At 47.2% G+C, this 24,644-nt stretch overlaps 1 protein-coding gene and 1 long non-coding RNA gene across 2 annotated transcripts; one reads left to right on the top strand and one right to left on the bottom strand.

Annotated features, from left to right (window-relative positions):
• Positions 1–3,474: 3,474 nt before the first annotated feature.
• On the top strand, positions 3,475–11,284 carry NOB1 (NIN1 (RPN12) binding protein 1 homolog). The gene is made up of 9 exons (XM_077888666.1): positions 3,475–3,633; positions 3,755–3,887; positions 5,049–5,179; positions 6,261–6,332; positions 6,526–6,654; positions 6,749–6,952; positions 7,698–7,795; positions 9,844–9,988; positions 10,680–11,284. Exons 1-9 carry the CDS (start codon positions 3,571–3,573, stop codon positions 10,947–10,949), a joined length of 1,245 nt encoding a protein of 414 aa, XP_077744792.1. The 5' UTR covers positions 3,475–3,570; the 3' UTR covers positions 10,950–11,284.
• A 1,832-nt stretch (positions 11,285–13,116) lies between these two features.
• Positions 13,117–24,429, bottom strand: LOC144308293 (uncharacterized). The gene is made up of 3 exons (XR_013374801.1): positions 24,151–24,429; positions 14,411–14,522; positions 13,117–13,773 (listed from the first exon to the last, which is right to left on the bottom strand). It is a non-coding gene; the product is annotated as an uncharacterized LOC144308293 (long non-coding RNA).
• Positions 24,430–24,644: the final 215 nt, after the last annotated feature.

The raw sequence follows: 24,644 nt of genomic DNA, 5'->3' as shown, positions 1-24,644 counted from the left end.
TCCTCAGCTACCACACACACTACACACATACCTTCAATTTCCTGAACACCACCTGGACTTTCATAACTCAGTGCCTTTGCCCTACTTGTTCTTAAAGAACTGGCTCCCATGTCACAAACTCTGAGGGTGCCCTTTCACACTACATTAAATATCATTTTATTACATCACCCAACCCATGGTGATATAAATTAGCTCTCAATACATATTTTTTAAATAAATTAGTTTCCTTCTAAGTCTTCAGGGGACTTGGAGACTCATGTTACAGGAAAACAGAAAAGGGATTAAAATACCATTAAAAATGACAGATACAAGGTGTCAAGATACCTTCTATATTAATAGATATTCTCAATGTTTACGGAAAATGAATGGCCTAAAGCCCAATCTTTCTTTTCCTGACTATTCGCCTAAATCTGTGGTTCTCAGGTATGTCCTCAGGTCAGCAGCAGCAGCATCACCAAAAATTTGTTAGAAATGCAAATTCTGGGATCCCTGGTTGCCTCAGCGGTTTAGCCCCTGCCTTCGATCCTGGAGTCCTGGGATAGGTCCCATGTGGGGCTCCCTGAATGGAGCCTGCTTCTCCCTCTGCCTGTGTCTCTGCCTCTCTCTCTCTCTCTCTCTCTCTCATGAATAAATAAATAAAATCTTAAAAAAGAAAAATTCTCAGGCACTGTCCATATCTACAAATCAGAATCTTTTTTAAAAGAAGATTTATTTATTGGGGCGCCTGGGTAGCTCAGTGGTTGAGCGTCTGCCTCTGGCTCAGGTCACGATCCCAGGGTCCAGGGATTGAGTCCCACATCAGGCTCCTTGCAGGGAGCCTCCCTCTGCCTGTGTCTCTGCCTCTCTCTGTGTGTCTCATGAATAAATAAATAAAATCTTAAAAAAAAAAAAAAATCCCAGGACTGTGGGATCACGACCCGAGTCAAAGGCAGATAGATGTTCAACCACTGAGCCACCCAGGTGCCCTTACATATCAGAATCTGAAAATGAGGCCTAAACATCCATTTCTGTGAGGTTTTTTTAAAGATTTTATTTATAAGTAACCTCTACACTCAATGTGGGGCTCAAACTCAGGACCCTAAGATGAAGAGTTGCATGCTCCACAGACTGAGCCAGCCATCCCTATCCATCTGTTTTTATAAGATCTCTAGGTGATTCTGATGCCCGCTCAAGTTTGAGAACCACTGATCTAGATCATTCTTCCTAGGGTTTACAGAACTATTACTATCAACTTTAATAAACCTCTTCTATTATGGAGTCCAGTTCCCACATCCTCCCTCCCTTTTTAGGCAACAGGAGAAATCAATTAAAGAAGGAGAGACAAGAACACTAGTGTTGAGTGTATTATATTTTTTAGGCATGAGATTAAAACTTATCTAGAGTAAAGGGAATAAATGTAGAGGAGTCACAGACATCCCAAATATTTCAGAAGTGGCATCAAGGGGAGTATGGGTTAAAAAAGAAGGCGTGGGTGAGGACGGGGAGCCTGCTCAGTCAAGCATTCCAACTCTTGATTTCCGCTCAGGTGGTAGGACTGAGTGTCCTGGGATTGAGCCTGGTGTAAGGCTCCACAATCAGTGGGGAGTCTGTTTGGGATTCTCTCTTTCCTTCTTCCTCTGCCCCTCACCCCCACTCATGCTCTTTCTCTCTTTCTCAAATAAAATCTTTTTTTAAAAAAGAACGTAGGAATTAAGATGACTCAGAGATTCTTACCTTGAGTGCCTTTGTTGGAAATGCCATTAGTAAAAAAATAACTCTAATGACTAAAAAAAGTTAAGAGATAATTACATCAATTTTAATTGACAAGTGAAGATGCCTAAAATTTTTAGATGGATGTTTCCAGAAGGCTAGATTGGGGGAATAAATAGAGATAGGACCTAAAGATTTGGGAGGCATTCCTATAATGTAATAAAAGAAGCTTTGAGGATAGATAATATTGCTAAAGGAGAGCACTTAAAGGACAAAGAAGGCAAGGCAGAGGTGCGCTGTGTGCAAGGCAGAACAGAATCCAGTGAAGGAGCACGAGAAGCCAGCAGAGAGGCAGGGGGACCAGATCCTTAAATATTACCAAAGTCAGGGGAGGAGAGACAGCCCAGAAAGGGGAGGTGGTCAGCAATATCAAATTATGCAGAGAGGGATCCCTGGGTGGCGCAGCGGTTTGGTGCCTGCCTTTGGCCCAGGGCGCGATTCTGGAGACCCGGGATCGAATCCCACGTCGGGCTCCTGGTGCATGGAGCCTGCTTCCGTCTCTGCCTGTGTCTCTGCCTCTCTCTCTCTCTCTGTGTGTGACTATCATTAAAAAATAAAAAATAAATAAAAAATTATGCAGAGAAATAGAAAGCTGGAAAAAAATTTGATATGATGAACTAGCGCATTAGAAAACAGCCTTCCACCGTGCTCTTTCAGGCAGGGCAGGTAGGACAGGAGCCACTGGCCCTGGAGATGAAAGAGAAAAAACGTTAAGAAAAGTTGAGACAGATGTCTGGGGAAAGAAGGAACTTGGGCAACTGCGGAAGGGGATGCCTAGGGCACTGAAGGACTTTCGGGGGCAGGATGGATAAATTATAATCGAGGGATACGATTGGGGACTTGACAAAGGAGGCTTGGAATAACTCGGCGTCGCTGAAGATGAATGACAGAAAACCCACGTCATCATTCTCCTGAAATTCTCCAGCATGAATTTTAACAGGCCAGATCTCATAATTATAGAATATCAGAGTTGAAAAGGAATTGAGAAATCTAAGAAAGAATCTAAAATTCTTTCAGGGCAGCCCGGGTGGCTCAGGGGTTTAGCGCCTGCCTTGAGCCCAAGGCATGACCCTGGAGACCCGGGATCGAGCCCCACCTCGGGCTCCCTGCGTGGAGCCTGCTTCTCCCTCTGCCTGGGTCTCTGCCCCTCTCTCTGCGTCTCTCACGAATAAATAAATAAAATCTTTAAAAATAAAACGCCCTTCAGTTCCATCCAGCAAAGAATTATTTGCTAGCAAATGATGTGCCTTGCTTAGAAAAGTGGGTGAGGATGTCAAAGACCCTCAAAATGAAGCGGTCAGCAGAGCATAGGGGACGAGAAAGTGGCTGGGGGTCGGTTTGTCGGGTTTTGTTTTGTACGCAGGCCGCACCCACGATCCGAGGGCAACAGTCGCCCCGGGGCTGACCTTAAACCAAGTGCCGCGCACGTTGGCGAAACTCGCTGTCCCGAGTAGCTTCCCTGACCCGTAGAACACGGCCCGTCTCCTGACTTGTGATCTTTAAATGCTCTGCAGTTTCTCTCTATTGCCCGAGCCGTAACGAGACTTCTACAGGTTTTGCATTTGAAGGTAAAGGAGGCGCTAAGGGAGGGACGCCGAGGCCCCTCCCCTCAGGGGTCGCTCAGAGTTTGGCCCCGCCCACACCTGGCCGGGCGGCGGGCGACGTGGCGCCGGCGGCAGGTAGCCTTGAGCCGGGAGATGCCCATCCGGCCGCCAGGAGGCGCCGCTAAGTCACAGCGGGACGTCGCGGCTCCCAGAGGCCCGGATGTGAGGGGCGGGGCCAGCCCGGTGCGCAGGCGCCCTGAGCGCGCGTTCGGCCAAGATGGCGGCGGTGGAGCACGTTGTGGCCGATGCCGGGGCGTTTCTGCGAGATGCGGCTCTGCAGGTACGGAGAGCCCCGGCCGAGAGGGGCAGCGTCTGGGCTGGCGACCCCTGACGTAGGGCGGGAGGTCGGGCGGCGCACTGCGTGGCGTGGACGCGCGTGAGCTGGGCGGGCGTCCCCGCAGGACATCGGGAAGAACATCTACACCGTCCGGGATGTGGTGAGCGAGATTCGGGACAAGGCCACTCGGCGGCGGCTCGCCGTCCTGCCCTACGAGCTGCGTTTCAAGGAGCCCTGCCCAGAATACGTGCGCCTGGGTGAGTGCCCCTGCCCCGGGGCTGGCGGCGAAGCGGCGCCCCCGGCCACCCCCTCGGGGCGCGTGGCCTCCGGGAGGTCACGGGGCCAGGGACCCCCCGGGTCAGGAACCCGCCGGGCCCGGCCGGTTACTGACCGCAGGCAGGTCACTTCACCCCCCCGCGGAAGAGCTGATGGTGTTTGCTAGGATTTGGTTGGAGGATGAAATGGAAAAGGCTGTTAGTGCCAGAGCTGCTGGTGCACGGTGAGCGCCCTGTACACTGTAGCCCTGTCTAGAGCTGCTTTTTAGGAAAGGTGAGTGCTACTGTTACAAAGCAGAGTCGTTGCAGAGCCTCCAATAATTTTGTTTCATCGTAGACTACAAGTTATTGACTGAATTTTTCATCCTACTTTGGAATCTGAATATGCTATTAATCCAGATGGTTATTCTAAGAATCAAAGAATTTTAGAGCTGAGAAGAGACCTTCTATTCCGACATAATGAGGAATTCATGAACTCATCAGTTGCAAACATGCTCTCAGTGACTTTTTTTTAAGGATAAATACAGTTTTTTAAAAAATTTAATACATTTATTCATGAGACACAGAGAGAGAGGCAGAGACACAGGCAGAGGGAGAAGCAGGCTCCATGCAGGGAGCCCGAGGTGGGACTCGATCCCGGGACTCCAGGATCATGTGTAACCAAAGGCAGGCACACAACCACTGAGCCACCCAGGTGTCCCTTTCAGTGACTTTCTAGTAATCTGTGCTAGATAAAGATGTCATAGTCAACCTAACTAGAGTGAATTTTAATGATAGAGAATACAAATGTCTCAACAGTGAGTAGAAAAGCATAAGGACATGGACGAAAGTTTTTTTTTGTTTGTTTGTTTGTTTTTTTTTTTTATTTATGATAGTCACACAGAGAGAGAGAGCGAGGCAGAGACATAGGCAGAGGGAGAAGCAGGCTCCATGCACCGGGAGCCCAACGTGGGATTTGATCCCAGGTCTCCAGGATCGCGCCCTGGGCCAAAGGCAGGCGCCAAACCGCTGCGCCACCCAGGGATCCCTGGACGAAAGTATTAAGAGGATTTCTGGGATATTGATCCTGAGTTCTTTTCAGTCTCTTTGGTTATCTATGGTTATAAGTCTTGTTTCTAATGCGATTTGGGACCCTCTTTACAGTGACTGAGTTTTCAAAGAAAACTGGAGATTATCCCAGCCTTTCTGCCACAGATATCCAAGTGCTGGCACTCACCTATCAATTAGAAGCAGAGTTTGTTGGGGTGTCACACCTAAAACGAGAACCAGAAAAGGTAAGTCAGGAAGATTATTGGTTTTCTTCCAACTTTATTTCAGAAACTATCAGATACACAGAAGTGGAGGGAATAAATAGTATGATGGACCCCGTGTTCCCATTACTATGTCTCCACACTTATGTCATGATCTGTCAGGTTTCATTTCTACTGACCCCAGCCCTGAGTATTTTGAACTCAGACACTGTATTTCTTTCTTTCTTTTTTTTTTTTTTTTTTTTAAGATTTATTTATTTATTCATGGGAGACACACAGAGGCAGAGACACAGGCAGAGGGAGAAGCAGGCTTCCCACAGGGAACCCGAAGCAGGACTCCATCTTGGATCCCGGGATCATGCCCTAAGCCCAAGGCAGACACTTAACCACTGAGCCACCCAGGTGTCCCTTTTTTTTTTTTTTTTTTTCTTTTAAGTAAGTTCTTTGTGGGGCTTAAACTCACACCCTGAGATAAGAGTCTCATGCTTTACTCACTTTGCCAGCCAGGTGCCCCAGGAGTTAGATATTTTGTATCAGAAGCTTTAAAACATCTATCTTTAAAGAATAATACTGTATCTTTTGATCCAGCAGTTTTACTCTTAGGCATTGATCCTAAGTATAAAACTTAGGTGGAAGAAGAACCAGAAGAACCCGATATATGCAAGTTTAGAAATAATGGGGCAGCCTGGGTGGCTCAGCGGTTTAGCGCCACCTTCAGCCCAGGGTGTGATCCTGGACACCCGGGACCAAGTCCCACGTCGGGCTCCGCGCATGAAGCCTGCTTCTCCCTCTGCCTATGTCTTTGCCCCCCTCTCTCTCTCTCTCTCTCTCTCTCTGTGTGTGTGTCTCTCATGAATAAATAAAATCTTTAAAAAATAATAATAATGTGTTCATCAGAGCTTTATTTATGAAGACAAAAAAAAAGAAATGTTTTAAAGTGCTTATTTGGCACTAGTGGAATCACTGAATAATTATTTTTGTTTCCCAATTTTCAGTAACCATTGGGAAAGTGTTTTTTCTGTTTATTTTACTTACTCTTCCATACTGAATTTTCAAACCGTATTTTTCTGCTTAGGGTTGGCACTTTTTTCTTTTCTTTTTAAAGGTTAAAGTGAGCTCATCAAGTCAGCACCCAGAAACTCCTCTATACATTTCTGGTTTCCATCTGCCTTCAAAGGTAATGCCTTAGACAGGCCATGCTCTCATGCCCTCTTCTGCTACATGTCCCATCTCCACAAATTCTTTACAGTGAGCTATATTTATCCAGGCTAATTTCTAGTTAGTCCAGCCCTGTCTGATCCAACTTCTCTGTCATTGCATCTATAATGCTCTCAATCAAAAGAATAAAATTATTATTCTTTTAACCTCAGCCTAAACCCCCACGAGAAACAGTACAATGTGGACATCCAGCTGCTGAGCCTGAGAACCTAGAATTCAGTTCCTTCATGTTCTGGAGAAACCCTTTGCCTAATATTGATCGTGAACTGCAGGAGCTGCTGGTGAGGCCTTGATTTATGATCTCCTGGTGACAACATGCCAGTGTCTTCCTGCTGTTCCTGTGGGGCTAGGAATTTGAGAATTCTGTTGTTTCAGCTTGACAAAGGTGATGATGTTCCAAGTGAGGAAGATGAGGAAGGAGAGAATGGATTTGAAGAAAGTAAAGACGAGGATAGTGATGATGACGGGGGTGGATGGATAACACCCAGCAACATCAAGCAGATCCAGCGGGAGTTGGAGCAGTGTGCCGTCCCGAAGGGTGTGCGGGTTGGCTGTGTGACTACAGACTTTGCCATGCAGGTGGGTGGATGGGCGTTGGCTGGCCCTAGGCTCTATTTTATAACTTCTCGTGGGCAGGGATCCCTCTGAGGTTTGGGGATATGTACAGCTCTACCTTGTGATACTACTTTTCCTGGTTCTAGAAACTTTACCTGTGCTCTTTAATTATTTGTAGTTTAGGTTGGAGAGTAGAGAATCAAGGTAGTGACAAAATATCATGTGTTAAGTTTCTAATGTTTACCATTCATGGTCTCTGGATGGTTTTCCGTACCTTCCATGCTTAGGAACTTAGAAAAAGTAGAGGTTTCCAGCTCTGAAAAGAGTGTATTTGCCTTTGACAAGATAAATGTCTTTGTTAAGAGCCCTGGGGCAGCCCTGGTGGTGGTTTGGCGCCACCTTCAGCCTGGGGTGTGATCCTGGAGACCCTGGATCGAGTCCCGCGTCAGGCTTCCTGTATGGCACCTGCTTCTCCCTCTGCCTGTGTCTCTGCCTCTCTGTGTGTATCTGTTATGAATAAATAAATAAATAATTTTTTAAAAACGAGAGGGGGCCCTGGCGGAAGACCTGGACCCTTGAAAGACCAGAGAAAACTAGGTCTTCGTCCTTGTTACCTGTCTTGAGAGGCACCCTCAGCTCACTTTCCCTTAGCAGAAGTCCTTTATGAAGCAAACCAGCCTTTGTGAAGCCCTTTAACAGTGACTATACAGATGTCAAAAGAGAATTTGGTCTTGCTGACTTTATTTGTGCTTTAACTTGTTGGTTGCAGAATGTTCTGCTTCAGATGGGGCTGCACGTGCTGGCGGTGAATGGCATGCTGATCCGTGAGGCCCGGAGCTACATCCTGCGCTGCCACGGCTGTTTCAAGTACGTAGCTGATCATCTGGACCCACTGCCTCTCTGTTGAACTCTTGTCTTTCTGTCCCGTCTGTCAATTTTCTGAAGGAGAACCTTGTTTGTGGGTTTTCCTCTGCCTTGTCTTTCAGAGGCAGCTAGGTTCTGTCCCCACCAGAGCGCTAAAACCTCTGGACAGAGGTCACCTGATCGCCTATCTTATCTTAGTCCTAGGATTAAAGGTGTGGGTTATGAGCAAAGAACCCCCATCATTTAACCTATGTACTAAAATGTTTATGGATGAAATGATGCCTGGGATTTGCTCTGAGATAATACTCAGGTGGGAAGAGTAGGTTGTGGTAGAGATGGAACAGGGTGGCCATCAACTGATGGTTGTTGAAGTGGAGTGAGGGGCCCATGGGGGTTCATTGTGCTCTTTGGTTTTTGTTTTGTTTTTTTTTTTTTTAAATGGGATGGATTCAGATCGTACAGGGTCAGATCCAGATTTTGTCTCGCAGTAGCTTTTCAGAAGTTGGTGAACTTCTTAGTGCTTCAGATTTTTCTTAGGTAAATTGAAAAAGCTGATAGTTTATAGGAGTGTGTATCTGGAACATAGGAAGTTGTCCGCTCAGGTGAACTGTTAGTTCATGGATCATGCCCTTCTCTTCCATTTCTCTTCTGGCTCTTGAGTTGGTTCTTGTAGTGGGGGCTGGTGTTCAGCGGGCAGGCCCCAGGGTCCTGGAGACCTACTTGGAGCAGAAGACCCTGTACTGCAGTCTTGCTGGTGGAGCATGGCCCTGTGATCTTAACGCTATGGTGGCTTACAACCTTTCCGTAGCTTCGGTCTAGATTTCGTAGCCATCATGTCAATCATCTTGCGGAACCTTTCAGTGCAGAGGCCCGCATGGAAGTTTCTGAAGCAGCAAGGTGCCTCCTTAGGTCCCTAAGGGCTTTCCCACTGAGGGTAAAGTTGCCTAAATGGACCATTGCTCCCCTGTCGGCTTCAAAACAACCAGTCACTCATGGCACGGGGGCCCTGCCCCAGCACCAGCCTCTGTACGCCTGCTTCCGGAAACCCCATTTCCCCCAATGCCCTTTGTTACAAAACGCCAAGTTCCCCCAAATGGACACTCACTCTTAGCAGCTCTTAGAAATGTTCTCCATTCTTGTGAGATGAGCCCCAGTGACTGGATGGTTTCTTACACAGGATAATTAGTTCCTAGTGTCTGTCGAGAGGCGCTTGGTTTACTCTCAGAGACTTGCCGGTAAAGGATTCGGCTCCTCAGGAGATTCACAGCTCATCTCCTGACCACGGGGAATTGAGGGAGAATTCCTCAAGGACAGGTATCAACCCTGCCACTTAGTCCTTGGCAGTGGCAGATTTTCCTGTCCAAGATCCCCTGTTGGGGCTCAAGTGGGTAGGAGAGAGGGGAGGCCTCAGGGCCAGCCCTCCACACCCACACCCACCCAACGAGCCGCTGGTCAGTGTTTCCTGTGTGACTCATTAGGACATCCTGGGTACTTCTGGAGCCACCTCCTGGCTCAATACCCTGGCTGACATTGCAGCGCACGATGTGGGAAGTGAGTAACAATGCCCCTTGGCTAGGTATGGTGATGTTAAGAGCATTGGTTGTGAACCCAGGTTCCTTGGGCTTGCATTTACCAAATACTGGCTCTGTGACCTTGAGCAAGCTACCTTACCTGCCTCAGCTTCCCCGTCTATAGGATGGACATAATGGCAGCTCCATAGGATTGCTTTGATGTCAAACTTGTGGAATAATGCCTAACAGTTCAGTAAGTCTTCATTACCAGTGTAACGACATTCTGCTCAGTTTCCACGTGCGCTGATTTGCTGCCTGCGTCATTTCATGTGCCGTTTCCCGTGGAGCATGTGGCGGCAGCTTGCTTGTAGCAGCAGCGTGAGGCCGAGCGGCCGTGGTCTCTGGCGTGTTAGGGGGCTCCTGGGCCTTCCCCATTCTCTTGTTGTCCTCCTCCTCTGACACCCTGACTCACCTTGTACTCTGGGGACGGGGCTTGCCGCCTGTGGCCTCAGTGCAGAGCTTTGCCTTTTGTGTCTCCAGGACAACATCTGACATGAGCCGAGTGTTCTGTTCCCATTGTGGAAACAAGACCCTGAAGAAGGTGTCTGTGACTGTCAGCGATGATGGAAGCCTCCACATGCACTTCTCCCGCAACCCGAAGGTGCTCAACCCGCGGGGCCTCCGGGTGAGTCGCAGATCTCCCCGTCCCCTGGCAGCCGTGGGGGAGCAAGACCTGTTAGCACCAGGATCAAGATGAACAGAGAGGGCCAAGAAAGCTTGGCATTTAAACATCCCGGTTGTTCCTTGAACATGGTCTTACTTTCTGGCTCTCTGCTCTTCTAATGCTGTCCCTGCCCTGGCATCAGCCACTTCTCTCTGGAGCTCTCATTCCATAGGGAAAATGGTTTTTTGAAGCAAAGAGCTGAGCACAGGGTGGGCGGGTGGGCTCATTGCCCTAGGGAGTCAGAGATTTCTCAGCCCACAGCGGACAGAGTTTGTAAGTGTAAGCGAACATACATAAATATGCACGGGAGTATCTTCTATTACGTGTCTGAGTCTTAAAATGAGTTAAGTTCCATCTCAACCGAGCAAAGTTCATCCTACCCCTCCCTTTTATCTTTACACCACTTTCCATGATTACTTGCTCAGTCCTACAGTACCTGTTTCAGAATAACTAAACCCCCACCACTGAAAATGGCACCTGCTTGCCAGAGTTCTGTGTCTGGAGGTAACTCCGTTGTCGGCCGAGGGTGTGTAGTGACTCCGTGATGTTCTCTGCCTGCATCCAGAACCATCAGGGTGCTTGACGTTAACAGGATTGGGCTTGTTTGGATAGGGTGCCCCATCCTCATGGCCTTTCCTCATCTTGTTTGCAGTATTCCCTTCCCACTCCCAAAGGGGGCAAATACGCCATCAACCCCCATCTGACCGAGGACCAGCGCTTCCCTCAGCTGAGACTCTCCCGAAAGGCCAGACAGAAAACAGACGTGTTTGCCCCTGACTACATCGCGGGGGTGTCTCCCTTTGCCGAGAATGACATCTCCAGCCGGTCAGCCACCCTGCAGATCCGAGACAACGCCTTGGGAGCGGGCAGGAGGCGGTTAAATCCTAATGCTTCCAGAAAGAAGTTTGTAAAGAAAAGGTGAATTGCAAGCTCCATGGGCAGACAGGATTGCCGCTGCAGCTGCTGGCACCTCAGGTGCCTCATTTCTCCAGCTGTTGGACTCCAGGGCCGTCTGGTGGAAACAGTAGGCCTGGCTTAGGCAGTGCTGCTTCCTGACACCTGGGGTGGGCCGGGTGGGGTCCCAGGTGGAACGGGGCCATCCCTTGGCCTCTGAGCATCCAGAGACTGGGATTCCTGCCGTATTGAGGGGAGCTTGATGAAAGCAGACAGAAAGGTGCCATAGAGCATATCTTCAGCATTCAAAGAAAGGAACTTCCAGCTGGTGATATTTTTCTAATAAATGTGGTTATAAGCTTCTGTGCCTTTGTATCAAGTTGGCAAACGTCTGCTTCGTAATTTGAAGGCTAACACGTAAGCTCTATACTCAAGTATGAAGCATTTATATTTTCATTTTTTTTACAGGAAGATACACTAAATTTGTTATAATAAAACTAGGAAGTGCTATTTTTTCTTTTTTTAAAACCAGTTAAGGGGTGCCTGGGTGGCTCAGTTGGTTACATGTCTGTCTTTGGCTCAGGTCATAAGCCCAGGGTCCTGGGATCGAGCCCCACATCAGGCTCCCTGCTCAGCAGGGAGTCTGCTTCTCCCTCTGCCCACTGTTCCCCTGCTTATGTATGCATGCACACATGCTTTCTCTCTCTGTTAAGTAAATAAAATCTTTTTTAAAAAACATTTTGGCAGCCCTGGTGGCTCAGCGGTTTAGCGCTGCCTTTAGCCCGGAGTCTGATCCTGGAGACATGGGATCGAGTCCTGCGTCGGGTTCCCTGCATGGAGCCCGCTTCTCCCTCTGCCTGTGTCTCTGCCTCTCTCTCTCTCTCTCTCTCTCTCTCTCATGAATAAATAAAATAAGTAAATAAACTTGGGCAGCCTGGGTAGCTCAGCAGTTTAGTGCCACCTTCAGCCCAGGGTGTGATCCTGAAGACCCGGGATCGGGTCCCAGGTCAGGTTCCCTGCATGGGGCCTGCTTCTCCCTCTGCCTGTGTCTCTGCCTCTCTCTCTCTGTGTGTCTCTCTCATAAATAAATAAAAATCTTTAAAAGAAAAAAACTTAAGCATTTCAGTCATTCAAGAAAGTTCAGTATAGTAAACTACAGACTTTGACCTAGATTCACTCTTATTAAGATTTTATTTATTCATGAGAGACACAGAGAGAGAGAGGCAGAGACACAGGCAGAGGGAGAAGCAGGCTCCATGCAGGGAGCCAGACATGGGACTCCATCCCTGGTCTCTAGGATCACACCCTGGGCCACAGGCAGCACTAAACCGCTGCGCCACTAGGGCTGCCCTCCCAGTTCTGAACACCGTTTTTTAAAGATGTGAGCCACCTGAGTGGTTCAGTCATTTTAAACATCTACCTTTGGCTCAGGTCATGATCCCAGGGTCTTGGGATCAAGGCCCGTGTCAGCAGGGAGTCTCCTTTCTCCCTCTACCCCTGCACCCCGCTCATGCTCTCTCTCTCACTCTCTCACTGTTTCTCAAATAAAAACCTTTATAAATAAATAAAATGTCCCTCCATTTGGGTTTGACAGATTACATAACCCCAAGAAATTTCAGAGGAAACGCTTTGGGCAGGAATGTTACATGAGTGATAGGTTGACCCGGTGTCCTGCTAAGTGTTAACTTTGATTACTTGGGATATGAACCTGAGCACAAGATTTTTTTCCAAGTTCTTCATATTGACAATATAAACACAAAGTACAAAGAGTTTGTGTGTGTGTGTGTGCATGTGTGTATGTATGTGTGTATATATAGTAATCTTCAGAAGCTCCTTAATTAGGTTTTTTTTCTTACATGATTAATCCATTTCTCATATAGTTAAATTGAACTTAAAACAAAAACATTGGAACCCCTGGGTGGCTCAGTGGTTGAGCGTCTGCCTTCAGCTCAGGGTGATCCCGGGGTCCTGGGATTGAGTCTCACATCAGGCTCCCTGCATGGAGCCTGCGTCTCCCTCTGCCTGTGTCTCTGCCTCTCTCTCTGTGTCTCTCATGAATAAATAAATAAAATCTTAAAAAAAATAAAAATAAAAAGATTCTGTTTTTATTTTTTTTTTGAAAGATTTATTTATTTATTCATGAGAGACACAGAGAGAGGCAGAGGGAGAAGCATGCTCCATGCAGGGAGCCTGATGTGGGACTCGATCCCGGGACTCCAGGATCACACCCCGGGCCAAAGGCAGGCGCCAAACCGCTGAGCCACCCAGGGATCCCCAAGATTCTGTTTTTAAGTAATCTCTACGCTCAGTGTGGGACTTGAATTCACAACCCTGAAATCAAGAGTTTCATGTCCCACTGACCAAGCAGCCAGGTGCCCAAACTTTTCTGACACTAAGTAGTAGGGTGTTTAGCTGGCTCAGTAGAGCATGTGACTTGATCTTGGGGTTGTTGGTTTGAGCCCCACTGGAAATCACTCCCCATCCATTCATAGAGATCTTCCTTATTCTTTATCACTCCATGATGGAAGCTACCCATTCGCACTTCATCATGTTAGAGGCTCTGGGTTGAGTATATAATCCGTGTTCATCTATTTACTGGGTAGGACATTGCTACGAGGTGTGGGTGCTGTGAACCCCAGCACTCATCCTCTACATGAGATTAAATGCCTTCAAGTCACATACCTTGCGAGTGTCTAGGCCAAGGTTTCAGCTTAGTCCATCTTTTATGCAACAAATGGACCAGTGGAGACCACAGGAAACAGGGTGAACGCTGGCTCCCCTGCCCTCCACCTCTGTGAGACTCACTGGGGTTGCCAGCTGATTGGCTGTGGACACAGCTCCAGTCCAGGGTGCTGGGGGAGAGGGGGGGTCAGGGCGAGAGCCTCTGAGAATCCCTTTCTCTTTCTCCTCATACTATCAGACTTACAGAAAAGTAGGGGATACTGTAACACCCTGTGTCCAATGCAGAGGCCGATTTTAGGCAACCAACTTGAACAATGGAAGCCTGAGTCAGGTAGAAGGACCCATAGGGACCCTTCGACACCCCCACTGCTACGTAGAAGCAGGCCCATCAGACAACCCACCTCAAAATATCCCTAAGTCCTAGCTGACCAAGGAGTTACTTACACCTGGTACCAAACAAAGGAAGTTCTTTACGTTCCCATACCTCCTCACCTCCCTCCAACCACAGCCCCCACCGACGCCTCTTGGCACACCGTCCCTTGGCTTGCTCTTCCGCCTGCCGCTCCCTGTGGTAGATTCCGTGAACTATCTCCTTTGTTCTGCCTTGGGTGGATTCCTTCTCCGCCCCTGCTGCGGGCCTCCACCCATCTGGTCACCCCACGTTTGGTGGCTTCCCATCCAATTGGGAGACCCCCACACCCAATACCTAGGCTTGTCAACTTTTCGCTTTTCACCACGTTTACTTCAAATCAAGAAAAAACATTCCAGAGAACAAAAACTTCGATTTGTAAAGAAGAAAAAGCTCACCTTTGTTGCAACTCTAGGGCAGCATGGAGTATTAAGGTGAGGCGCTCTGGAGATGGCAGTGGGCCCTGCTGAGTCAGCGAAGCACTGGTCCACACATCCTGTGAACAGCTTCCTGAGGCAAGGAAGAAAATTTCCAGAAAAAATTTCACCAGCCAGAACTAGTCCTATGGCCTCACCCAACCAAACAGGACCAAGAAATGCAATCCCAATCAATGGCCGGAAGGTAGGATGTTCAAAATACTTGGTGAACAGCATTAGTGACAACCACATATTGTAGAGATGCATACAAGTGGCTTTGGAATAAACTCGTGAGCAAGAACAATATGAGAGATTGTAAGTACGCGCATAGCAAGTTAATTCCAGCATTTAGGTCCTGAGGACTTGAAGCTTAATTAAAGATTGTATTCATTTATTCATGAAAGACACAGAGAGAGAGAGAGAGAGAGGCAGAGACAAAGGCAGAAGCAGGCTCCATGCAGGGAGCCCGATATGGGACTCGATCCCAGGACCTCGGGATCACACACTGAGCCAAAGGCAGACGCTCAATTGCTGAGCCACCCAGGCGTCCCAGACTTGAGGTTTTAAAAGCTTAAGAACTCTTATGTTATCCTTGAGAAAGTTTTGATTGCTAGTTCACGACTCTTGAAATTCATATTTAATCCAAATCCTACTGGCAATCTTGAGTAACATTTCAATAAGGTGATAATTCTGAGACAGGGAAACTGAAGGACTTCATAAAAATCTGCTTTTTGCTCCTTTTCCTGCTTCCGTTCTCACCAGGACCTGCACCTCCAACCCGCTTTACACATGCCTCAGGATGTCCTCCTTGTAAGGCACGAGGGGTTCATGATTTCTTTGGAATAGATAACACGTAAGGAAGGGCCGGGCGAGGAGGACTCGAGGACACCCTCATATGCGTATTCCAGACCACTGGAGCTACACATCTCGATGCCAAGACCCTGTGGCTCCAACTGAGCCCTCGTCTTTGTGCAAACAGGTTCCTGGATGCCTGAGGGGACTTGTATACCAGACCACACTCCTCCATAAAAACCTCCAGACCCCAAAGATGAGACTTGTGCTCCTTTCCTTTCTGAGTCTGCTACACACTCGGTCTGTATCTGTTCTTCCTAGGTCTTCAATAAGCTCTGCTGCCTCACATTTGATTTCTATCCTGCATGAAGCCAAGGGCCCTCTTGGCTAGTTCTGCAGGACCCCCTAGGGGCCCCCAGATCAAGTGTGCCGGCATCAGTTCTCTACTGCTCTCTTCCTTAATACAAGATACAGTCAACAGCAGTGTTTGTGACATTTCCAAATCACCCCCCAGGGAAGAGTACCACTGTCCCAGGGTAGAGTCCCACCCCCGGGGTAGAGTACCACTGTAATCCACCATCAAGCATCAAATGCAAAACTGAGACATTTGGAAGAATAGCTCCCCAAATTTACTATTTTCACCCCGATACGTGTGAACAGGGAGATAGCTAGGGTGGAAATAATTTCCCTGTCGGGATCACTGTATGTTCAGATGTTTGAAGGTCAATGCTCATTAATGCAACCTTTCTGCATTATTAACACCACAATGAGGCTGTAATTCTGTGACCCATGATGACACAGAGGTGTGGTGTACGTTTACTGTAGTGTAGAAATGAGTTGTTCACATGTCTGCAAACTTGGGAAGGGGTGGGGCTTATCTTTCTACACCTTTCGTGAAGCTCATTGCCTGGATCTTGAATGATGTTTTAATAAATGCTTGTAGAACTGAATGCGTGACTCACACTAGTCTGGACAAAATAATCAAGAGACAGGGAATGCTTTTCCCTAACTTCTGTTTTCTTTTAAGATTTTATTTATCTATTCATGAGAGACACAGAGAGAGAGGCAGAGAAACGGGCAGAGGGAGAAGCAGGTTCCTGCAGGGAGCCCGACGTGGGACTCGATCCCGGGACTCCAGGACCACGACCTGGGCCAAGGCAGCCGCTCAACCCCTGAGCCCCCCGGGCGCCCTACTTTCCCCTAACTTTTCTTGTAGTTTGCTCTCGGAAATTTCCTGATCTCTGACGGCATTTGTGCAAGAGCTCAGGAATTACCAGTGGGGGTGGAACAGGAAGGATCAAGCATTGAAAACGGGGTCCCTTCTAGACGTTGAACTCTGTGACCGGACACCAGAACTCAATTTGCTGTATCAGCTAAAATCGCTCACAACACACGCGGGCCAGGTCCAGAGAAATTTCAGTTCCAGCGGGCCGGGCAGAAGCCCCAGAGAGAACGGCCTCGTCTGCCAAAGGTCCCGGGGAGCACGCAGACGTCTAGCAGGACGGTGGGGGCCCGGGCACCGGCGATCGCCGCAGTGGGACAGCGCGGAGGAGGCCCCCGTCCGGTCAGTAATCCCCTAATAGCAAAGACCTGTGCCCTCCCTGCAGGGATCCTGGGCTGGTAGCCACGGAACGGCGGAAGACAACAGGTGCCCAGGTCCCCACGCAGGCCCCTGGGGCCCTGAGCTACTGTACGAGCCGTCACCCACAGCAAGGGGGATTTAGGGACTCCTTATGCAAAACAGGAGGCACCCTGTGGAGGCAGTGCCTTAGTAGGTGACTAATGAGGCTGTTTGTGTTCTTTCATCAGGAGGATGGGGGACCCCTGAGGTTTCTCCTACTTCTGCATTTTATTTTTAGATAATGAAGACCATCCACAAGCTTTCTGCAGCTCCAGGGTGCTGGCCGCTCCCTGGTGCTGTGGGGGAGACCTTGAGGACGTGGTTTTCTCTCGACACACAATGCCTGGTACACACATACACTAGGGACAGGCCTGCTCCCAGAACCCCATGGGAACTGTACAGTTTTCAAACTGACAGCAAATTAAAGCTGGAGGGACTTTTAAGGCAACGCAGCTGAAACCGATTTTGTTACAGATGCGAACAGAGCTCCAAGAGAAGGGCATTTGCAGCTGATCTGGAGCTGGGGTCCAGAATTCTGACTCTGGGGCGCCTGGGTGGCTCAGGGGCCAAGCATTTGTCTTTAGCTCAGGGTCCTGGGATCAAGTCCCACGTCGGGCTCCCGACATGGGGCCTGCTTCTCCCTCTGTCTGTGTCTCTGTCTCTCTCTGTGTGTCTCTCATGAATGAATAAATAAAATATTTTAAATAAATAAATAAATAAATAAATAAATAAATAAATAAATAAATAAAACCATTAAAAAAATTCTCACCCTAACTCTGAAAGCAGGTGGGGGTTGGAAGCTGCCTCTGCAGTCTGAGGGCCTGAGTTCAAATTCTAAACCCCACCACTGACTAGCTGTCGAGCCAAGGACAAGCCGTATTACCACTTGGTTCATCAGTTTCACTATCTCTCAAATGGGGGTTTTATTCCCTACCTCACATCATACACAAAAATTACTGCAAAGTAGGTCACAGACCTAAACATGAGAGCTAAAACTATAAAACTCACAGAAAAAAAAAACCTTGTAAGTATACATCTTGGGTTAGGCAATGATTTCTTAGATATGACACCAAAGCAGAAATGATAAAAGAATCATAAGTTATGAAGTTAGACTTCATCAAAATTTAAAACTTATAGGGTGGCTCAGTTGGTTAAGTGTCTGCCTTCGGTTTGGGTCACGATCTCAGGGTCCTGGGATAGAGACCCCACACGGGGCTCCTTGCTCAGCAGAGTCAGCTTCTCCTTCTGCCTCTGCCGCTCTCCCCGCCCCTTCCTTTGCTTGTGCTCTCTGCCCTCTCTCTCAAATAAATACGATCTTTTAAAAAATTAATAACTTACATGATTTAAAAGACACCATTGAGAAAATTAAAAAGCAACCGAAAGAATGGGAGAAAGTATTTGCAAGTCATGTATCTAATAAGGAACTTCTATAAAGGAGGTTGGTAAAGTTGGTAAACTTTAGTTGGTAGAGTGCATGACTCTTGATCTGGGGGTTGTGAGTTCAAGTCCCATGCTGAGTATAAGAGCTAAAAAAAAAAGGAAATTTGCATAAAGAACCCTTACAACTCTGAAGGGCATTTGCAGCTGATATGGAGCTGAACATTCGTCTTTAGCTCAGGGTGTGATCCCAGGGTCCTGGGATCGAGTCCCACATCGGGCTCCCTTCGGGGAACCTGGTTCTCCTTCTGCCTGTGTCTCTGCCTCTTTCTGTGTGTCTCGTGAATAAATAAAATCTTAAAAAAAAAGAAACCTTAAAACTCAATAATCAAAAAGACAACCCAATTTTTTAAATGTGGACAGAAACAGAATAAACATTTTCCCAAAGAAGATATGTACATGTCCAAGAATTACATGAAAAGATATTCTGTATCACTAGTCATTAGGAAAATGCAATTCAGAACCCCAGTGAGCTAGCACCTCACACACACACTAGGATAGCTATAATACACGAGACAGGGGATAGCATGTGGTGGTGAGAAGAAATTATAACACTCATGCTTTGCTGGCAGGAATGTAAAATACTGCAGCTACTTGGAAAACAGTTTAGCGGTTTCTCAGATGTTAAACACAGTGTGTAACCAGCAATTCTCTTCCTTGATACCCACCCAAGAGAAATGAAAACCCATGTCCATGCAAAAACTTATACACAGTAGATTATTCATAATAACCAAAGGTGGTAACAACCCAAATGCCCATCAACTGATGGTGGGTAAACAAAACATGGTTCATCCATACAATGGAATATTATTCGGTCATAAAAAGAAATGGAGTATTGATATTTGCTCCTACATGGATGAACCTTGAAAACACTATGTTAAGTGAAAAAAGATAGTTACAAAAGACTATCTAATGTACACTGTTTCCATGAGGTGCCTGGGCTGGGCAAATCCATAGAAACAGAATGCAGGTTAGTGGTTACCTAGGGCCAAAGGGTGGAGGACAGGCAGGAGAAACGGAGAGTGGATTGCTAATGGGTTTCTTTGGGGATTAATGAAAATGTTCTAAAATCAGATTACTGTGACCATTGCAAAACAATACATATATTAAAAGCTGTTATACTGTCCCTTTTAAATAGGTGAGTTTCATATCTTGTATATCTCAAACCTATTTTTATTTATTATTTTAAAAAATATTTTATTAATTTGACAGAGAGAGAGAGAGAACATGCAAGCAGGGGAGCAGCAGGCAGAGGGAGAAGCAGGCTCCCCATGGAGTAGGGAGCCCGATGCGAGGCTCAATCCCAGCACCCTGGGGTCATGACCCAAGCTGAAGGTAGCCACTTAACCCGCTGAGCCACCCAGGTGCCCCATCCAGTCTTTTTTTAAAATGAGAATTATAATAGCACTTCCCTCAAAGTGCAGTGTGCAGGATTAGCATGAGTTAATACATGTAAGTGTATTCAGAACAGGTCTTCAGTAAATTAGCGATCATTACTTCCTATTCTGTGGGGGAAAAGGAATAAATTCTGTTGACTTTTCTTACACGAAGGGATAATAAAGTTAGAAGAATCGTCCACTGTCAAGTATAGCGTAACATATTCTGATGATTTAGAAAAGCATGAATTAATACAATGTGGTTTCCGCAGTAGGACCTAACTTCAGGTAAAAGTACAGAATAAGGTTATATTGGCGTTATCCTTGCAATATTCATCTAGATAAAATGTCACAACACTGGGAATAAAAACACCTCGGGTACTTACAGGGAAAAAGGCAGGTCCCATTCAAGTGGATATCAGATTCTCCAGCAGAGCCATAAAATCCTACACCCCACCAAGCAGTCAGATATGCAATGTATCCAAAAAAACTACCTTCCTTTTATCCTTTCTTAGCAAACCAGCAGAGAATGCGATCTGGGAGGTGGGTGGCGAGAGAGTAAAGCAAAGAGGAATACGTGGACTCCAACACAAAAGGGCGGTGAGAAAGAAGCCCGGGAAGATGGCTTTGCAGCCAACCTCAGAGTGTGATCAGTCCAGAGTGAAATAGAGGACTGCCAGGACTTTTCCCAGAAGAACACAAGTGGTAAACCTGAGGAGTCTGACCAAGTGAAAAACAGCACTTATGGGGTGCTTATTTGTGTTTTGCAATTTTTAAAAGATTTTATTTTATTTTTAAAGATTTTAACATTTATTTTATAGAACGAGCATGCATGGAGGGAGGGGCAGAGGGAGAGAGGAAGCAGAGTCTCCACTGAATAGCCTGACACCAGGTTCAATCCCATGACACCAAGATCATCACCTGAGCCAAAATCAAGAGTCAGATGCTTAACCAAATGAGCCACCCAGGTGCCCCAAGATTTTATTTTTAAGTAATCTCTACACTCAACGTGGGGCTCAAACTCACAACCCCAAGATCAAGAGCTGTACTCTCCACCAACTGAGCCAAACAGGCACCTCTGCTTTTCACAATTTCGGTGGAAGGTTTGAGAACAAGTATAGTGCTTATGGTGTAGAAAACTAATGAGGAAAAAGAGGCAATTATTAACTCTAGGAAAATAAGTTGTAGAAGAAAATAAAATCCTAATTCACTACTTGGCTCATTGTCATAATGGCATAAACCCTAAATATTGAGTTAGCCAAAAATTTTTTGTATTTTACTTTTTTTAAAGATTTAATTTATTTATTTGAGAAAAAGAGAGAGTGGGATCAGGGGGAGAGGCAGAGAGAGAGGGAGAAGCAGACTCCCCACTGGGCAGGGAGTCTACGTACAGCTCCGTCCTAGAACCTGGGATCACAGCCTGAGCCGAGGACAGACACTTAAGCAACGGGGAGACTGGAAGGAGCAAAGGTGGCAGACAATATCAAAGTGCTAGTCCTCCTCTTTATATCAAGCCAACAGACAAAGTCTTAAAAGAATCCTAAAACAGGACACTACTAAGAAATATGGCATACCACAAAGCATCAGCAAAAATAGTTTGGGAGGGACGCCTGGGTGGTTCAGTTGTTGAGCATCTGCCTGTGGCCTGGGTCATGGTCCCAGGATCCTGGGATCCAGTCCTGCATCAGGCGGAGCCTGCTTCTCCCTCTGCCTATGTCTCTGCCTCTCTGGATCGCTCATGAATACATACATACAAACATACATACATAAAATCGCTAAATAAAAATACTTTGGGAAAGAGGACTCAAGTTAGGAAGCATAGAATGGGGGACTACTGTTTATCATAAGCTATTTAACTTTTTAAATTCTATTCCATTTTATATACTCCATACCAGAAAGTTCCATTTTGTTGGTCACTGTTGGCTCCTGTTAACGTGCCAGTGAGGTAGAGGAGGAGCAGCTCCGTCATTAAGGGGCATCTGGGAAGCCAAGGCCACAACAGTGACGGGCACAGGCTGAGCTCTGAGAGGCTCCTGGAGCACCCGGCAGGTGACCATCGGAAGCCTGCGCTTAGGTTAGGCTGGTCTTGGAATGAATTAGACTGACTCGAGGTCCCCCATCAACCTTGAGGACATTTCCTTGTGACAACAGACACCGCAGAACCTACAAAATCCCCAACCCTGAGAGAAGCTAAATGATGGATATTCATTAAGTATCTAGATCATTTCCAAATAAGACAAACTCTGGAGGGGCGCCTGGGGGGTCAGGGGGTTAAGGATCGGACTCTTGGTTTCTGCTCAGGTCCCGAACTCAGGGGCATCAGATCCGGCCCAGCGTCCAGCTCCACGCTCAGCACAGAGTCTGTTTGTCCCTGTCCCTCTGCTCACCCCCACCTTTAATAAATAAATAAGGTAAAATATGGAAACATTAATTACTGAATGTAAGTCCATACACTTTTGGCTCCCTTTTACAGATGAACCAAAGGTATGTAGGCCTGTTAGTAGGTAACATCTTGTTGCCACACTGAAAACTTTACTGTGAGGGAGACTATACCTCTAGAAATTGTAAAACGTATTCGTGCTTGGGTGGCTCGGTGAGTTGGGCATCTGCCTCCAGCTGGGGTCATGGTCTCGGGGTCCTAGGGTCCAACCTCACATTGGGCTCCTCTCCCTCTCCCTCTGTCCCTCCCTCCCCGTCCCCCACTCATGCACACTCTTTCTCTCAAAAAATAAAATAAATAAATACTTTTTAAACGTGTTCATAAATCTACCAGTCCACAGAATGCTAGTGTAACCAACAGTCCACGGTTGCTTCCTTCTTGGTTTTCCTTAGAAATAAAGGATTCTAGGGGCGCCTGGGTGGCTCAGTCATGATCCCGGCGTCCTGGGATCGAGTCTCGCATCAGGCTCCCCATGGGGAGTCTGCTTCCCCCTCTGCCTGTGTCTCTGCCTCTCTCTGTCTCTCTCGTGAATAAATAAATAAAATCTTTATTAAAAAAAAGAGAAAGGATTCTAACTGATTTATGTAATTAAAACTCATTACAGCTGTTATGGCAATTTTTTGAGTGATTCCTCAAAAAATTAGAAATGGAACCACCACCTGACCCGGCAACCCCACTTCTATCTGAAGGAACTGAAGTCAGCACCTCAAAGGGACCCCTGCACACCAGGCTCAGGGCCGCCTTCTTCACAGTAGCCGTGCTATGGAAACAACGTGTCTGTCAACAGGTGGGTGGATAAAGAAGACACATGCACAAAGGGTATTAACCAGACGTGAGAAAGGAGATCCTGCCAGTTTTGACAAGATGGATGGATCCTAAAGGCATTATGCTAGACAGAATGAGGCCGAGAGACAGAAGGACAAGTCCTATATGGTATCACTTACGTGTGGAGTCTTTAAAAAAAGAAAAAATTGACCTTGTGAGCACCAGAGTAGAATGGTGGTTAGCAGGGGGTGGGGGGAGGGGGCTGGGGAGCTGTTCCTTAAGGTACAGACTTATAACCAGGAGATCAACAGGTTCTGGATCTAATGGCAACAGGGTGGCTGAAGTCAACAATATCACATTACAGAGTAATAAGTTACTAAGATACTAAATCTTAGCTGCTCCCAACACAAAAAGGAAATGATAAAAAAAAAAAAAAAAAAAGAAATGATAAATGTGCGACTTGGGAAAGAAGTCGGCTAATGCAACAATCATATTGTGAAATCAATATGTAACAATCATATTGTGATACAGAAATGTACCAAACCAACGGACACTGTAAACTTACACAGTGATATGTGTCAATTATATCTCAATTTTAAAAAAAACCATTTGGGGCACCTGGCTGGCTCAGCCACTGGTGCAGGTGACTCCTGATCTCGGGGTCATGGTTTCAAGCCCCACATAGGGTTTGCAGATAACTTAAAAAATAAAATCTTAAAAAAAAAAAAAAAAAAAAAACAGCCTTAAAAATATTTATTTTGATTACTGAGTTTTTTTAGTGCCCCCTAAGTTTTGGAAACCCTACCCAGAAGGGTGTAGTTCCCAGCTCCTTTCCCTCTGAATTTTCTTAGTTATTATCTCTAATTTTTCTGATGTTTGCACTTTGAAGTTCTTTTTTTCCTTCCCCCTCAAAGATATTACAGGTTGAGTTGCAAACAACTGCCATACAGCAAGTCATATGAATTTTTTGGTTTCCTGATGCATATACAAATTGTTTACCCCACACTTGTCTATTAAGTGTGCAATAGCATTATGTCCAACAATTACGTACCTGAATGTAAAGATACTTCAATGTTAAAAAAAAACCTCATCATCTGAGTTTTCAGTTAGTTATAATCACTGATCACTGTACCAAATACAATGAAAAGGTTTGAAATACTGCAAGAATTACCAAAATCTGACAGACACAAAACGAGCAGATGCGGCTGGAACCCGGGTGCCCGTGGATGTGTTCAATGCAGGGTTGCCACAAACTTTCAATTTATTTAAAAAAAAAAAAAAAGAGCCGTACTTGCAAAGCACGATCAAAGGAGCCCAGTGAAAGCCATAGGAGGAAGGCGTCGCCGCAGTTTCCCCCCAGGAGACCCGACCCCGGGGTGCGGTGGTCTCGGCCTTCCCACGGGCGCCCCTGCCCCGGGCTGCTCCCCCGGCGCCCCCTCCGAGAGCAGGCCGGGCTGGGGACGACCCCGAGGCCCAGGGCGACCCCGAGGCCCAGGGTGCCGCCGAGCAGGACGCGGTTCCCGGATCCCCGTCCCGAGCCGAGACCTCAGGCCCAGGCCGCGGCTCCGAGTCACCGTGACTCAGCGAGTCCGAGGCTCCCCCCCCCCCCCCCCCCCCCCGCCCATCTCGTGCGAAGGCCCTTCCCGGCGGAGACACCGACACCCGGGCGCGGCCGCCGCTCCCCGCCTCTTCCTGGAGGCCCGGGCGCCCCGCACCGCCGGGTGGCCCCCCCGCGCCCCCGCGCCCCCCCGCGCCCCCCCGCGCCCCCGGCCCCCTTCTCACACA

This window comes from Canis aureus, chromosome 3 (assembly GCF_053574225.1).
Source record: "Canis aureus isolate CA01 chromosome 3, VMU_Caureus_v.1.0, whole genome shotgun sequence".
NCBI lineage: Eukaryota > Metazoa > Chordata > Mammalia > Carnivora > Canidae > Canis > Canis aureus.
This window is presented reverse-complemented; position numbering and strand designations above follow the sequence as displayed.

Excerpts from the sequence above, each read along its gene's own strand:
- NOB1 (XM_077888666.1), top strand. The coding sequence starts at position 3,571 with ATGGCGGCGGTGGAGCACGTTGTGGCCGATGCCGGGGCGTTTCTGCGA. Across the intron at positions 6,333-6,525 it reads GTTTCCATCTGCCTTCAAAG|CCTAAACCCCCACGAGAAAC; the intron begins GTAATGCCTTAG and ends TTTTAACCTCAG. Across the intron at positions 7,796-9,843 it reads CGCTGCCACGGCTGTTTCAA|GACAACATCTGACATGAGCC; the intron begins GTACGTAGCTGA and ends TTGTGTCTCCAG.